Source organism: Danio rerio, chromosome 9 (genome assembly GCF_049306965.1).
Source record: "Danio rerio strain Tuebingen ecotype United States chromosome 9, GRCz12tu, whole genome shotgun sequence".
NCBI classification, from domain to species: Eukaryota; Metazoa; Chordata; class Actinopteri; order Cypriniformes; family Danionidae; genus Danio; species Danio rerio.
The window spans coordinates 40,358,895-40,377,441 of record NC_133184.1 but is presented as its reverse complement, the minus strand read 5'-3'; the positions used below and the strand labels follow the sequence as shown (position 1 = coordinate 40,377,441).

General features: G+C 34.1%; 1 protein-coding gene across 5 annotated transcripts in view; it reads right to left on the bottom strand.

The window, feature by feature from the left end:
* The window catches only part of slc12a8 (solute carrier family 12 member 8), a 39,487-nt gene that overhangs the window by 18,014 nt on the left and 2,926 nt on the right, over window positions 1-18,547 (bottom strand). For all 5 annotated transcript variants that reach the window (XM_073911399.1, XM_005167802.6, XM_073911397.1 and 2 more), the window contains 2 exons: window positions 16,931-17,122; window positions 16,387-16,618 (listed from right to left, as the gene is read on the bottom strand). In XM_073911399.1, the coding sequence (XP_073767500.1) occupies window positions 16,387-16,618; window positions 16,931-17,122 (424 nt within the window). The remainder of the gene's footprint in view (window positions 1-16,386; window positions 16,619-16,930; window positions 17,123-18,547) is intronic.

The following is an 18,547-nucleotide window of genomic DNA, read 5'->3' as shown; positions in this document are numbered from 1 at the left end:
ACTGTCTGCCTGAATTATATAGTGACGACGTTAACAAGAAAATATCCCTCTTTTCAAGACTACTAACCAGCATTTATGACATCCAATATTGATCTATAGCCACTGATATAAAACAACACTTTTCACTCTGAAATCAATAATGTGGGAGAGATGTTTGGTGTGAAATATTACAGAGTAGGTTTGGACTCCCGGCTGACCGTTACCGCCCTTTATGTAACAACCCAGGGGGGACAGACGCCCCGCCAAGATGCGTGCAAACCAAGGGCCGTTTTTTTTTCTTCTTGGGAGCACATGCCAAGTTCAATAGTTCTGCGGTGTGGACATGATGGAGGGAATGCTGGACTAAGGTCTGGGTGTGTTCACATGCAAACAAAACAATCCAAGAACAGGCGCCGCTGAACATTTACGTACACAGTACTAAGGGATATCAGCATTGTGCTGAAGTGTCACACGAGCACCATTTTTACTGGTCTGGATTGCGCTGATGCCTTGTATTTCAGGTGGTTTGTGTACTTGTGTAGAATTATTAATTGCAGTATATGCCATCCTGTAAGGTGGCAGGTGATTTAAATAACTAGTTATTCCAAAACATAACTTCTGTCTTTACTTATCCACATGTAATTCTGAACCAATTTGGGATCACAGATACTGTAGGTCTAATTTCCCTTAACATTATTTATACAGCATTACATAGCATATACATTATTTATTTATATAGCACTTTTTATATACAGTGGCAATTCAAAGTGCTTTACATAAACTGGAATAAAAGAGACGCGTATAAAGAACATGTAAACAAATAATATAAAAACAGATGAAAATCGTGGAATAACAGTTTTTCCATATTTCAAAACAGCAGTGTGTTATATTTTCTCATTTTATTCTGTGACTCCCCCATTCTTGTGATCACCTCCCCACCCCCCTCCTTTGTTGTTTACTTTTCATCAAAGAAACACACAGTAAGAAATTACTTGAGCCATTTCCCCACGAACACAGATATTTTGAAAACGACAGTTTTTACATGGTTTAGCCATTCATCAACACAAAAACACATTATCAGGTGACTGAAACCAAAACTTTCTGAAAACTCTGGTGAATATTTTCAGAAATGGTGTGGTCGAGTTTTATGCCTTATAAGGTCAGCATGCATGCTGTTTTCTCCTTTTTGATTGGTTAACAGATTTATTCTAAGGTTTTATTGCCACCTGTTGATTCAGCATGCCCTTGACAGTGCATCACGGTGCGCTTTTGCGTTTTCATTAAGACTTGTTTATTGAATTTTTTTAACAAAGGTGGGAAAATACCCATGTATGTATGGACACGGCCTTAAAAGGGACCTATGCCACTTCTTACTTGATGTAAAATAAGGCCCAATCCCAAATCTACGCCTTAGCCCTTCCTCTTACACCCCTACCCCTTAGGGATATCCCAATTCTCTTTAGCTTGAAGGCATAGGGCTAAGGGGAAGGGCTAGTTTTTCAGGACCACACTCGAAACCAAGAGGTAAGAAAATTTCCCAGAGTACACCAGCCACAACTGCAGCATAGCTTCACCCGGAAGTAAGGAGATGCAGAAAATAGTATTCTTTGCCATCATTACAAATTTTTACAACAAATAAGTACATGTTTAAAAAGATTCATAACCACGTTTGAGTTTTACTATCATGCTTAAAAAAAATGCTAAAATAAAAACTGCTAAATTACAATATCTATAATCCTTAATAATAACTCATGTATAGCAGTCCCACAACATTCTCACACTCAATGACACTTGAATACCCTGTCAGAAAAGTCTATTGGGTTGGAAATGACCTTTTTACGGTGTCTCTATAATGTTAATGTTGTTGTTTTTTGTTTACATATGGCCATGGTGTAAATGCACAGTATAGTTATCTTTAATCTTATTGCCACATTATCTCTTTATAATAACATGATATGTCTTCAGTGATTTCCTGAAGATAAATACCCTAAAATAATGTAACTACAATAACTACAGCGGTCACAGACAGGGCTTACGCCCTCTGATGACACTTATAAAAGGGAGTAAAAGTTTAAGAAGTTTATGAAATTATAAAAATATAATTACCTAATCTGTGCCATTAGAAGCTAGCGATTGTAAGACGCTTGGAAACATTCTGGGGGATAAAACTTGAAGGGGTTATTATGTTTAGTAATGATTAAATTAACTTAACTCATAAGTCAAAGTTATTTCAAAGATTGAAAACTGATTCAAATAATCATATAAATAAAGTAATGAGAAAAAGGATAAACATTTATCCTTCCTGGAATAAATTTTAAGAGCGAAATCCACTGCATCCCTATATCCACATACTGCTGGGACACAACTGTGTTTAAATCATTTATGAAATAGATTTTTCCTTTAAGCACTGTTGTCTACAATATTCATTGCCTTCAAGAATAATTAATCACATTTTTTTGCAAAACATGGGAACCTTGGCTTTTCAAATACAAAATGTTGCTGAGGTGTAAACATGATGTAAAATCAAATTGAGACCCTGTGGTAATTCAATTTACAATTAGTATTACGATGCATTTTTGTCAATCCAATTTATAGTGAATGACACTAAACTCTGGTTAAATAGGGTCTGAAATATTTTGGGCTTTCAACCACTTCTGGAATCAGTCTAAAACACATTTAAATAAAATTGCTTTGTGAAAAACAATAACCACAATCACATTCCTTGAGCACAAATTCAAACACAAGCGGTCACAAGTGATGAACTGAACTCTTATTGACACCAAGCCAAAACAGTACTGTAAAACACTGTCTGCTTTATACAAAAAGAGGTTTAGGTATTCATCAAACCTTCAGTTTAAATGCCAATTTGGAAAGCATTCAATTAAAAAAAAATCCTGGTTGCCTTAAATTTTAAAGCTGAATCAAATTAACTGTATGAGTCCACTGAACTTATATTATATAAAACTGACTTAAAACAGCGTGTGTAACTTAGAAAATTAAGTTAGAAAATGATTAACTTAGTAATAAGATACAATGACCTAAAAACATATGCTGTCATGACTAATTGATCATATAATTTTTACAGTGCAAGGATGCACAATTTGGGGTGAAACTTCATTCATTTTAGTCATTTTTGAATTGGAAAATACTTCAAATGATGGAAACATCAACAGGAATGCCTTAGACTGGTCTAATCACAATGATGTTGTGTTATAATTACTCTTTTTCCAATCAGTCAAAACGTACAAAGGAGTAAGTGAAAAAGAAAGTAAGCTGTGGTGGGTTGGGAAGACGATGTGTCACCTCTGCAGAGACAAGGCGCTCATCCAGAAACAGAGATCTACAGGACCTGGCTACGTAAGAGCATGATCTGTTTCCCTCTTGGTTATCTTGTGATGGGAAAGAATGTGTGCTCTTGGATTAATGACATGTTTATCCAAAAGGAAGTCACCACCCTTTCAGAAGCCCTGCCTGTTCCTACTCTTCCAAGTCACAGTTTCTTGGCTACAAGGAGAGTGAGAGAAAGAGAGTAAGACACAATAGAAAGGATGAGGAGAAAGTGGTAGAGGAAGTGCATAAAGAAAGTTTAGATACACGCAGTCTTAGAAATAACAGATATCAAGTGTGCGGCTAATAACATGCAAGTCGGAAAAAAACAGCAGACTGTACTTTACCACATCATGAATCACCTTTACATAGTTGGCCTCTTATATACTGTAAACTTTGGTAAACCTACAATAGCAAGTGAAAAAAATACAATCGTTGCTATAGTTTTGAGCCTGCCGCTTTAGGCAGAACCACATGGCAACATTGTGACATTGTGAGATTTGGCACACAGATAGGGGACAGTCTGAATATCAATCACAGCAGATTTTAAATCTCTATCTCAGTGTCCGTAGTGCAGCCAACGTTTGTGACATTTTGCTAATAACATTTGAACCATAAGGGCTGTATTTTTGGAAGATCTTGCCAAACTGGATGGGAGCCTAGTGCTGTGTCCCAACATGTATACTATCCATCCTAAATAGTATTTGAAAATAGAATTAGTATGTTGAAAATAGTATGCCAAAGTTCCTGGATGGTTTACTATTTCCAAAAAAAAAAAAAACTCAAAGTGTAGAAGCTTTCATACTTTAACCGCTAATATTGGCCACAGTACATTGCATGATGGATGTGAATTTGTTTAGAACTACAAGCTTGGGTAAGAAAAAGTGTAAACAAACTACAAACATGGCGGACACGTGAAACCATCCATCAAGTAGAGAGGCTTTAGTAAAGTTGTTTGAATGAAAATATTAATATCTTGCCCACTGGAACATGTTCAAACAACGTTTTAACAGTGTTATATTTCATCTGCAACAACAATACTTAACTTACTTCTTATAAGATATATTTGGACATTAACTTTACACGCATAATTACTCAAAGACCTCAGGAGTTTGCTCTGCATGAAAGACTTGCAAATGGCAGATTATCCTACTGCTGCTTCTCCAGTAATTAAATATGAAAGAAATGTGGATGATGTGTTGAGATAATTGACAGGGGATGTAACTAAGCAATATAATGATCTGTTAAGAAGAAAGTAATATGTCCCTAAGCTTGCATAGTCTTCTGTTACATACTCAAAGTATATACTTTTGCTTTACAAAAAAGTTCAAACTTTTATAGAATAGTATTGGGACGTGGCATATATATTTATTCCCCTTTGTAAATTCTTTGTAACCTTATTTGTAATCATTTGTATTCAGACTATGCTTGGTATGTGTTATGATGTCAATGCCCTGACATTTCTTGTGCAGGTTTAGCATAGAGCCAAATAGTGGTCAGAAGATATGCAAATGACTATTTTAGATTTTAAAAATGCCACTAGCATTTCGGCACTATGTCTAGAAATTACTCAAAAGACTTCAGGACACCTAGAGGTCAAAAATTATACGAATTAAAATGCTAAATACTTATGTTTAATATTGCTTGCTGTACTGTTAAATTCCCTGGATCATGCTGAGAACATTCATAACAATTGTATCATATTTTCAAACTCCTCCTAGACCCAAATACAGAGTCTGATTTTCACCAAATAAAAGAAAAAACAAAATATTTTACCATATTGGCAAAAAACGTGAAATTCAAGCTGAAAGACTAAACCATTTTTTTTATCACAATACGACAAACTGAATACTTTTATTAAACAAAAGTGCATACATTTTTTTTTAAACACAGAGGAATATTTATTTCAAATAATGTTCTTTTGAACTTTTCTGTTCATAAATAATTTTGAAATAATAATACTAATAATGCTAATAATTCCTTGCATTTATGTAGCGATTTTCAGTACACTCAAAGCGCTTTACACATTTTTGGGGGGAATCACTGTGCAGCATCCACCTGGATTACGCAACAGAAGTCAAACTGCGCCAGACCACACACACCGCACACAAGCTGATTAGTCAATTATGACATGAGGATGGTTAGGAGGCCAAAATGGAGGCCAGCGGGCAAATTTGACCAGGGTGCCGGGGTTAAACACCTACTCTTTTCCAAGGACATCCTGGAATATTTAACAACCAGAGTCAGGACCTCAGTTTAACGTCTCATCCGAAATACGGCGCTTAATGAGCAGTATAGAGTCCCCATCAATATTCTTGGGTGTTAGGACCCACACAGAACGCAGGTTGATGCTCACTTCCAGCAGCAACCTAGCTTTCCAATGTGGTCTTCCATCCAGGTACTGACCGGGCGCAGCCCTGCTTATTCCTGATTCAGACTGGGTTTCAGCATCAACACTTGAAGGAGGGCATGTTTGAAGTTGGGGCTGACGCGATCGTCATAGCAGCGTCAGCCAATGAAACAAGTCTGCAATCGGTTTCTGTTTGAGTTGGGTAATTTGCACAAAGCGATCTGATTGGCTGACGCTTCCATTGGCACTTGAAAAGTTGATAAATTCACAACTTCTGTAGCGAGCATGGACCCACTATTCAGTTCGGCAATGCTTGATGTCACCCATTCAATGTGCATGAGAAGCGTTGACGCTGACGCCCCGTGTGAATGGAGCGTTAGCATCAGTGGGTGACCATGTGAGAGTTATAGAGAGCTAGCTACCGGCAAATACGTTTGCACAATAAAATTAAGCTGCAAAATTGCAATAATTATCATTATTTCTGTTTATTTAACAGTGTAACACATGCAGTGTATGATAGCATAATCATGATAAAATGATACCATACAGTATTAATCAGGCAATGGTCTACATATACTGTATAGGCTTCTAGCCAAAAGTAAAAAAAAAATCTAGCCATATCAGCATTATTTAGGATGATTTATGAAAAATCATCGAATCAATGAAGGCTAGAGTAATGGCTGAAGTAAACTCATCTTGAGGCCATGGTCACACTGCATTTTAGCCCCATAGACTTCCATCCATACACAGGCGGATGTGACAAACCGTAAACAAAAGCTTACCTGACAAATTTAGCATTTCGATGCGTCGCAAAGTTCAAGCTTGGAGACCAGCGAAATCGCATCACATGACTGCGTGAGACCAACCAAAAACAAACTAAACAAATCAAAACATGACCTCTCTGTACAGAAAGTTAAGGCTTAGGATAATATACTGCTAAAAAAACAAAGGGAACACTTTGAGTTATATTGTGTTATTTATGCGTTCCCTTTATTTTTTGAGCAGTACATATTCTTCTAAAATTAACTCCAAACATGTGAACAGTTGCTGTTCAAACACAAGAATTTAACTGCAAATATTGTGTAATAGGCTCTTTTTTTTTAAACAGAAAGGGCCATGCATAGCAGGAAAGAGAAATAGACAGAAATCCGAACAAACTACAAAGCACAAAGCATGAAGAACAGGCTGTGCTGACTCAGGATAAGAGCAGGGCCGTTACTGTTGCCCTCTCGACCACCACTACACACATTTTAATTGAACTTTGGGTATTTATAGTGAGAGTTCTGATCTGAAGATTTGGAAGAGGAAGTGATGATGTGGACGTTGCTAGTGAAGAACTCGGATCTGCTTCCTGCCTGCTCTTTTGTCTCGGGCCAAAAATGTGGGTGAGCCCGGTCAACACCCTTAACCTAAAACTATGAGCGCATGTCAGTTTCCTGTCCAACTCTGGGTGCTTAAATAGAGTGCCTTTGAGTTTAAAGCCGAGGAATAGAATATTTTCTACATGACTTGAATATTACACCTTTACAAAAATAACTACTGTGAATATACGAGTGGAAGTCAAGGAAGTCATGAGTACCATGAGGAGATAAACAAGTCAAAGGACTCCATTTTCAATTAAATTCATTTTACTTGTCATATTTCAGCAATATCTTCCTAAAATCAGAGTCTGAGAGGTGTACTAGAAGTCTAGAAAGTGTACAGTAGTAGGAAAGCTTTTCTTATAGCTCCTCTTGTGTGGTAATATGCAGGAGGGAAGGGACAGAACTAGGAGGTGCTCTCATTTTTTTTTTAATCTAGCACAAATGTGTTCACCACAATGGTATGAGCACTCGAGAGGACTGTGCGCACATTTTCTTCATCTCTCCCAGCAATAATATTTTCAAATCATTTAACAAAACACTGGAGTACTAAGTAGCAGCACTATAAGACTATCACTCCTCTGCCATTTTGGCTATGTGTCTGGGCACACTAGTGCCCAATGGGTGTAGAACTCAAACATATCCTTTACCAAGAATTATTTCACAACCAAGATACGTGTCAGTATGTGCTCTGCCCCAAAGCTTTATTCAGCCTTTCAGGAAGAATAGTTGACTCCCTAGGAACCGTGACCACATTCTTCATCCTTCCTGATATACTATACTTTTAAAATGTTAATGCATAAAAACATCAAGAATTTCAGAATACTAGGCGTTTCAATGAGTTCTGCAGTATTTGTTTTCTCCTGCTATGTCAATGGTTATATTTTTTTCAGCATTCCTCAAAATATATATTTTTTAGTTAAAACAGAATGAAGAAACTCACACTTGAGGGTGAATAATCTTTTATTTTTAAGTCATTATTCGTGTATGATCATGGTCAGATTTATTTAGTTAATCAATTATTAAAATGACCTCAATGATTAATTTAAAAACCAACTGATCTAGGAACAAGAGTTGGGGATCAATATCAGTGAATTAGAATGGGATTATATACTCAATTTTGTACACAGTTCTTCTAAATGTGCATGACACAGTTTAATGCAACACAAGATTTTTTGCAGAGCACACTACACTAATGCCAGATTAGCCAAAATAAACCCAAATAGAAGTAATACTTGTAACAGCTGTCAACACTCTCCAGCAAATCACACACACACATGTTTCAGTCTTGTCTAAGACTGACAGTGTTTTTTTGTCTAAATATTTGACACTTTTGAAAAAAAATGAACAAATCAGCACCCACAGCATTATTCTGAATTCCTTTTGGGCCAAATTTGCCTACAACAACACAGCGCATTGTTGCTTTCACTACATTATTGGCTAGGAGGCTTATTCTCCTGTGGAAACAAACAGGTGTGTGTGTGCGTTTAAAGTTGGAAAAAAATTAGATTTTCATTAAGAAGGTCTTTAAAATATTTTTACAAAAATATATTGACTTTATTGATCTTGAAGCAGAAGAGGTATAAACCTTTTTATTATTTTTATTATTATTTATTTGTTTTTTTATGGTTAGTTTTTTTGTCATTTAATAATTAATTTAATTAACTGTCTTTACATTTACTGTGTTCTTTAATAACTCTAATGTTTTTATAGCCATTGGTTCTTAGTTTTGAAAAAGCAGAACAGTGTATTATTTTTGTATGTGTTTAGTGCTGTATTTGCACAAAAGTTAATAAACATATTTGGTAAAAAATAAATAATGAACTGATCTGAATCTTACTTGATTTGATCACAGTGATTTACCAGCTCACATGAGGGGTAGACTTTCAGCACATACTGAAATTAATGTCAGTTTATTCCCCACAATTAATAATTGAATCCAATTAAAGCTAGGATATACAAAACAGGAAAGGCTAGCAATAGCAAGCAAGCACTGAAAGCACAAAATTCCATGCACCCTCCCTTCAGAGGTATTTCGAAAGCCACACATTACCTAAAACACATGAATGTAACAGTGTAGCCAATTTGGGTGTTTTTTTTTTAAACAATATAGTGATTTTGTCATTTTTCTTGCATCTTTTATTATATTAAGTTTTATTTTGGCTATTTTTGTGATAAATACATATGTTTGGCATTTGTTTCTGGTAAAACAAAACACAAAAATAAACTAGATTTAACCACACAGCAGTAAATTGGAAGGCACCATGTCTAGTTTTAAAGGTGCAGTATGTAAGTTTGACACCCAGTGGTTGAACTAGGTATTGTATTCCTGGATCAAAACGAATGCAAGGGCAGGTTACCAGATTGAGGACCAACAAGGCTAATTTTAATAGTGTTCTATACAAAAGCAAGGACACACCAATATATATTAAAAGGAGTTTTTGTTCTAACCAACACCTTAAATTGATATATTACAAACGGCTTCTATTTCTCACAGGTGAACAGAAAACTGACAATGATCACCTCAGGTACATATCATGTGCTTTATTTAATGTTAAATTGCTAATAATGTGCGTTGAATGCTATTTTATATGACATTTATTGCCATACTACTGAAAGCAGCAGCAGATAGTTCACCTCAGATCTTCAAAATAAAAAAAATTAAAATTAAAATTGGACTTTAGAACTTTGACTCAAAACTAGCACATATCAGTGATTCAGCATCTACATTTAATAATGTTAAAGAGTTTTAATGTGTATTAATTAAATAATAAACCTTACCATTTTGTGAGTGAGTGCATATTCTATGCTTCTGAATGTCTGTATTTAAATTTCTGTCGTGTCTCATATGGTGCAAACAGCCAATCACTGCAAATCTCATCATGTAGCGTGTTGTTAGAACTCGGGTTTACAATGTAACCTGCTCACCTAATGTTTACGTTCGTAATATTTATATTATTTGCTAATTAATAACTTCATCTGGAGCTCTGAATCTGCATCTCGGAGTCTGCAACTATACACCAGAGGTCACATTTCGGTCACGGATACATGCTTTCACAGCCTTTCTGAATGAATAAATGAATTTTCCAACAAGGCAGGCCGGGGTGCTGAAATATAATTGGCCAAACTGGTATTGGGTGGGTTAAAATAACCAAAACAAAGACAGACATTCAGGCACAGAAAAATTATTTTCAAAGCAGAATATCTGACTTCAGCATTTTTTTTCAGATAAACAAGAATGTTCACGCATGTTTCTTAAATATCTGTAAGCATATTATGGTATTTTTATGCTTTAGAAGAGTCAAAAACTTACATACAGCACCTTTAATGTGGGCAACTCTGCCTGACAACAGTATTTTTTTTACTGTATCAAAATAATAATAGGGTACATTAAAAAAGGATTTAAAACAAATGTAAAAATGCTGCTACATTGAGATGACCATCAATAAGTTAATTATTGCATGACATAAACATTGTTGACATGATTATCATTTAGCGACTTTTATTTTTGCTTTTTCTGTACAGTAACTTACATTAAGTCTGGCAGGACATCCAATGTTCTTCCACTAAGGACCCCTTCAGATCACTTTATTTACTGTTTGCTAGAGACATTTTTTTTCCCTTGAAAAGCCCACACCCCCAGTCCTCATTCACTTTTATTATAAAAGAGTGGCCATGCATGGTACATTTTAAAATGTAGCATTTTTTGTTGCAAAGAAAAAAAGAAAGGCATTAAGCTTAGCAATAACAAAACATGCATTTTTGTGTGTGAACCATGCCCTTTAAATTGTCAAGGAATGCGGACGTGCTGGGATCTCTATATCGTAATGGTTATGAAGCTTTCCTTGTGCTGACCACCTGGCCTTGACTACGTGATTAACCGCGTTATCAAATTGTAAACACATCTGCACAGCAGCTCCTTTTTCCTGCCACTGGCAGGTAACCCGCCCATGCGGCGCCTGGTCTAAACCGTGCAACCCCCCTGGAGTCATGCCAATGGTGAGATCACAATATAACCACAAAGGCTTAATTGGAAAAACCTGGAGGAACCAGCACCTCCTTTTCCCACTGCCAGTGCTCAATGCACCCCTCAGACCAGCTCTTAAAAGAGACCAAAGCAAGATGACCACAACAGAAGCAGTGGTTTGGGGTTAATGCCTCATGCTCACACCAATACGTCTTACTTTCTCTGCAGCGGGAGACTGAGAGCAGCATCTTTCTGAGTGTCTTGCCTGCTCTCTGGACAGGAAGCCAGTAATCAGGAGAACAGGAAGAGTTGGGATGGATTTCCTGCAAACTCAGTGTGAAAGTACATACTGACCTCGTCTGAAGTGGGCAGCCAAAAAAAAAAAGTAAAAATTACAATGAACTAAGAATGCCTGCATGCTTGTCTTTAGAGCGAATGACTCTTAGATGTCACACATACATTTCTGTATGCTGACAAGTTGCTATTATAATCTTGTATTATTTAAACTTGTGCCAAGTATACTACTCATTTATTTAAAATTTACTATAATGCATTATGGTTTTACAGCACAAATGTATGAAAGCACATCTAAACAATTTGAAAAATATGACCAAGCTGAAATTTCGAATGATTGAACAACTCATTGGACTGTAAGCAGACTACATTTCATTTGATACTTTTAATAACAAGCACTAATAATATAGAAATAATAATTTATTGAAGTTAATTGTAAAAACATTTGAATGCTGTATTAGACATGTGAATGTGGAATATTTTAATTTCAAATGACAGTTTTACTATTTATTTATTTATTTATTTATTTATTTATACAGGAACAATGTACAACATGATATGTTGTGCCAGAGTTAGCTATAAAGCTAATTTACATCTGTTGTCCCCGAGCAGGAAGTTGTAACAAGCGTAACAATTAAAAAATAATACAACATACACTTACAATACAATTCATACAGTTGAAGTCAGAATTCTTAGCCCCCCTTTATTTTTTTTATTTTTTAAATGCTTGCCAAATAATGTTTAACAGAGCAAGGACATTTTCACAGTATGTCTGATAATATTTTTGTAATTTTTTAAAAACCATTTTGAGGTCAAAATTATTAACCACTTTAAGCTAATTTTTTTAAATAGAGTAGGAATAATATTATTTTGCTATTTATTTTATATAAATATTTCATTATATTTTAATATTAATCAAAATATTTAATATATATATTTAATATATATTGCATAACATGGCACTTTTTATTTTAAATTTTTTTATTTAAAATTCAGACAAAATGTCACTGCAGTTTACAAAATAAAACTAAAATTGTTCTGTTTCTTATATTTAGATGAAAGGTAGGGCTGGTGATTTGGCCTAAAATCGAAATCTTGATTAATTGACCTTTTTAACTTGATAACACTTAATGGACAACTAGTTTATTTAGTTATTTTTTAAATATTTTTCCCTCATTGTTCACTGATACGTTTTGTACAGTAAATATTTTCAAATATTACAAGTGAGAGATTTCTGAATGAAGGGTGCATTACTTGATTTTAAAATAATTGAAGAAAACACACAATATCTACTATCTGATTATTTATTGAACATTAACATTAAACAAATGAAATTAAAACACACATTTCCTAAAACAAAACCACATTGTCTTTTTTATTACAAAAAAGTGAAAATAAATCAATAAATAACTATTAAAACAAAAATTTATTATAATCAGTGTTTTTTATATTAAAAGTAAAAATGAAAATTTTGTAATGTAATGGAAAAAATGCCGTCTCAAGGCATCTCAGCACAGCTTCCAATCATCGTAAATGTAGAGCAAAGTAAGGCTCAAAAATGGGTCTATCGTCCCACTTGACCAGAGATCAGATGTAGCTGCAGAAATATAAATCCGCCTCAGTCTTTAACAGAGCGGGGTCATGGGACTGCATGTTCAGTAAAAAAAAATAATTGAAAAAATCATTCTAAAAAAATTAGGTCGATTATAGGTTCTGAATGTCGATTTCGATGACTTTTCGATTATTGCACAGCCCTAATGAAAGGTTTATTTGAGTAAGAGCATAACCTTAAAGTTGTAGCTCATCGAAAACTGAAAATTGTCATCAATCACTTAATTCAGACCTTTTTTTCTGCTAAACAAAAAAAATAAAATCAATATTAAGGATTATTTTTATATTTAAATAATAAATTTTAATTTTTTTTTTTGGAGAACTTGTAGGCTGTATGTAAGGCCCCGATATACTCAAAGTTAAGTAGGATTTTTGCTTTTGATTGAATGTTGTGAACTGGGTAAGCTAAATTGTCCATGGTGTGTGTGTGTGTGTGTGTGAGTGCGTCTGTATGGATGTTTCCCAGAAATGGGTTGCAGCTGGAAGGACATCAGCTGCGTAAATCATGTGCTGGATAAGTTGGCAGCTCATTCCGCTGTGGCAACCCCTTAATAATAAAAGAACCAAGCCGACTAAGGCCTTCCACCTTCCCTATAGCTACTATAAAACTAAAAAGGTGTTAAATTTGGCAAGCCAGTACTCTAATCTTCAGAAATAATTTTATTTAATATGCTAATTTGGCAATAACTATACATTTGTTAATATTATCATGGCTCAAAACAAGTATGATGCTTTATATTCTGTGGAAAACGTGACACTGAAAATACGCAAGAACGGCATTTATTTGCTGTATTAAAATCCTAACGTACATTACATCTGCAACAAATCTGGTATATCCCTAATAGACAAGGTTTTGTTATGTGAAAGAATTTGGTCCCCTTTTATTTCCTTTCCACAAATTAACATTTTATTATTCTAACTGACTGATATGTTAACTATGCCTTTAGTATCTTTAGTTGGATAGCACTGGTGGGTGGTTGATTGGGGGAATGCATGTTTATTTTTTGTTTAACTATTATTTATATGACTGTTGGTTGTTGTTTTTTTTTTTATGTCTAATTGTTTAAATGTAAGTTTAATGTTTATATATATATATATATATATATATATATATATATATATATATATATATATATATATATATATATATGTGTGTGTTTTTAAAGTGTTTTACATGCGTTTATAAATTTCTAATAATAACATCATATGTAACATTATTAAATGTCTTGACTTTTACTTTTCATTAACTTAATGCAGAATTTAAAATATTTAAAAAATCTCACTGACTATAATTATTCAGGTAAACCATTTTGGCTACTGAGGTCCAGGTTTATATATGAGAGTATATAATAGGAAGACAAACCATTTCACCCTTCCTGTTCCTTCAACTTCCATATTATGATTGGTGCTGGAGTTCTATCATTGTGTTTATTTTAGGAAGAGACCCTGTACTCCCTGGTGGCCTTTTGCACCACTCACAGAAGATACATTCAGCTGTTTATATTGTCAGTGCAGACCATAAACTCAGACTCAGTGTGCAAAATCTTGATTTGCATTGATTGTTGAGATTAAATTGTTTTAAAGAAATCTGATACAAAAGATATATTAATAAATGAATCATATCATATATTTTCTGCAGCACATTTCAAATCACTTAGAAAAGCATAGTTGGGGACGTTTATGTTACCCTGACATCTACTGGACAGTTATTGTCAGGACATATGAGCTCATGTTACAGTGCCCCTAATACTGATACTATTTAGATAAACCCAATGTAACTGAGATGTACACACATTAAGTCAGTCAGCATTAATGTTGACATTATTCAAGATCACTAATCCCAATAGACATAATATTGACAATACTAAAACCATTTCAGATTAGTATCAGAGATGAGTATCTCACACACATTATTTAAATATATTTACATAAACACGGTTGTTCAAGTGTTAAAGGCAGGTAAGATGTTTCCTATAGCTGAAAAATGCAGTAATACCTACATTCACAGAGTATTTAAATATATTGACATACAGATTTATTGTTGGTAAGTTGCCAAGTTGGTAAGCTATTTTAATGCATTTAAAAAAATGTTTTATGCTCCCCAAAGCTGCATTTCTTAGTAAAAAAAATTCAATAAATAATTATTCAAATTCACTGTTTAAAGGTATATTTCTTTAATACTTTTCTTTTAAAGATATTTTAATACTATTTTAATGATATTTTGATACTTCTTGCACTCTTAGATCAGCCAACTTTCTCCATGGTGCCACTTCGCACTTTATTGAGCACAATGGGAGCCACATCTTTTAGCTTCACAGCTCCTTGACTATGGAACTCGCTTCCCCTGAAACAAAGGAGCACTGATGATCTTCACACCTTTAAATCTCGTCTCAAGACCTATCTTTTATCATGTTATTTTATACTCATGATGTGTTTGTACCTGCAACTCCATGCATTTAAAACTTTTGTTTGGCAACGTTTTATTAATTGTTTTAATTTGATGCTTGATGTAAGGCAAACGTGGGTGTCCAGAAAGGCACCATTTACAAATAAATGAATTACAATTATTTTCAGTCCCACATTATCCATGATTGATTATAGATTTCTTTTTTTATTCTGAATGTTTTTTGAAGGTAAAAACTGCTTTTAAAACTGACCTTTCTACCAGCAGTCTTACATTTAAGAAATACTTTTTAACAGTAAAAACAATGTCTTTTAACTTTTTTAATGTAAATGCTATACTTGAACAGTACTGTATTTATTCTGTCAACACCAACCTCATTTCCTGTATTTTTTAATTACCCTAAAATAAACATTACTCTGCATATAAATATAAGAATTTGCATACAGATGTGTGCTGTTGAAGGAATAAAACACTCAGAATTTCGCTCAACATAAAATGACGTGAACCGGGATATCCTCGTCCAGCAGGTTTGCCAGGAAATGTGCAAAGAAAGACGGTCAATATTAGAAAGTAGTTTAGTGCGGTTTGTGAAAACAACACTGCAGGGCAAGAATCTTTTACTAAACCATTTATTAATAGGAAAGTTCAGGAAAATGCCTGTTTTTTATTTTTTGTATTTCTTTAATATAATAGTATTACACTCCAAAAAGTTCAAACAACTTCTGTAAAAAGAGTTGAAACTACACAATTCTTGAGAGCTTTTAAAGAACAACTTAATAGTTTTATGTTCAATCCACTTAAGTTAACTTAACTGACTTGTGTTGGGACAACGAAAGCAATTGTGTAGAACCCTGCATTTTTCCCATGTATTTTGAATTTTAACAAAAACATAAACACATTTACACCTGTTCCAGAAGCTAATTATTACACATACTTTTCTTGTCTTGCTGACTGATCTTCTCAAAAGAGGATCTATTGTGATAATTTAGTCTTCAATTTAACCTTGTTATGCAATAAAATGTAAAGCTAGTGTTACCCTTACTAGAACCCTTATACTAGTGCATCAAAAACAACAACCTTGAAGAGATCTTACCTGGATCTAGATGACTAAAAGTTCCGATGACGAAATCCAAAGTTGACATTGCTAAAATCCCAAGCAGAACCAATTGAAGTCGTACAATCCATTTGACCCCGGCCAGATTAATTCCAAGCAGACCGAGCAGAACGGCCACAGATATGCCCCTCACAACCCATGTGCTCTGCAAACTCAACACCTGAGCAATGGACTCAGCAAAACCTGTAATGTACATCGCTCCAGCCACACACTGCCAAAAGAGAGAGAGAGAGAGACACACATAATTGTCATCAAACTCCTTATTAGGGATGTTCCGATACCATTTTTTCTTTCCCAGTACCGATTTCAATACCTGAGCTAAGGATATCGGCTTATAAAGAGTACTGAACCGATACCCGAGTGTTGTTTTGATACCGATACTAGATTAGAAAATTCCCACCAATACCAATGACACAATTTTTGCATTATTGATGAGTATTTTCTATACTATTATCGGTATCAGCACAACCCTGAGCATATAATCCTGTGAACATGCAACATAATGCAGGCACGAGCTGCTCACCTGTCCAAAAACATACAGGAGTCCCACAGTTCCTCCAATCCTGCCTCCCAGCACAGTGGAGATCATGGAGTAAACTCCCCCGTTTCCCACGCTGCAACATTCACTCACGCCAACACCAGACATCACTGTGACCAAGGCCACCAGCACCACCAATGATACCAGCAGCATGCCCAAAAACACACCCGTGTTACCCTGAAGATTATCGAATGGGAAAAATAAAATAACAGTTCAATGGATGTTCATTTAAAGAGATTCACCCAAATCTGAAAATACTGTCATCATGTAAGCAAACTTCACTTGTTCCAAACCTGTTTAAGTTTCTTTCTTTCAAACCATTGACTTTCATAGTATTTGTTTTTACTACTATGGACGTCAACGCTTACCTGGTTTCAGCTTTCTTCAAAATATCTTCTTTGGTGTTTAGAATAATCAAGAAACGTGTATATACTGTAGTTTTGGAAGCACTTGAGGGTGAGTAAATACTAAGTACATTTTCACTTTTGGTTGAACAATCCCTTTAATAGCAAAAATCATGGCACACCACTGGTCAAATTATTTTTACAAATGTGTTTTGCATTTATTTGATCTAAAAACATTTTTTTATTGTAAATCTTTTTTTAAAAGATAAGATATGATGATTAGTTTTATACTTTTTTTTGGCAACACAACGCTAATGTTTTAACTTCAGAAGAAAATTTGTTTTTTAAAAATTGAAATAAAAATCACAATTTGGTTGATTAAACCTGATTATTATGCAACATAATATGCAACATATGAAAACATTTGCTATTCTGACCAATTGTCATTTTCTGGAAGATAGACATCTTTTAAATGATAACATTTGTAAAATTGTAAATGGAAGAAATGATATCAAAAATGTATAGAATATAACTACAAGTGAAAATTGTATTTTACTCAAACCAACATCTATTGAATAAAGTAAATCTACAGAAACTGTTAATTCTCACACTGAATTACAGTGACAATAAAACATTTACAATGATTTTAAAAAAGTTGAACCTTCCCTTCCTCAAAAACTCCTGAAATGTAGAATGCATCTCAGTTTTTACAAAAATATCAATGAGAAAAAAAACTTTTTCAAGATTAATAATATAATAATAATAATAATAATAATAATAATAATAATAATAATAATAATAAAAATAATAATAATAAGCATAATAAATGATTATTCTCTAATTCAAGAAAAAAACTATAATCACAGATCATGTGACAAGACTCATGTGACACTGAAGACTGAACTAATGATTATGCTGAAAAAGTGGTTTAAAAATAACAATAGCTGTATGTGTCAATTTAACACATTTTCACCTATTTTATTTAAATAAAAAATTACATTCCACAACAATCTTTTGAAACAAGATTTCAAATAAATGCAGCCTTGGAAAACATAAGAGACTTTAAACTTTTTTTTTTACAAACTTTACCGTAGGTCAAAACACTGAAATGTCTTTTAAAATAAACCCTCTGGTACATATATACACCTCATTTAGGGTTGGATGGTACTGGAACAATCTGACATTGCAATATTTTGTTTTGTTTTGCTATGTTTTGCTGTTATATACATTGCTATATGAATACAGCTTCCACAGAAGC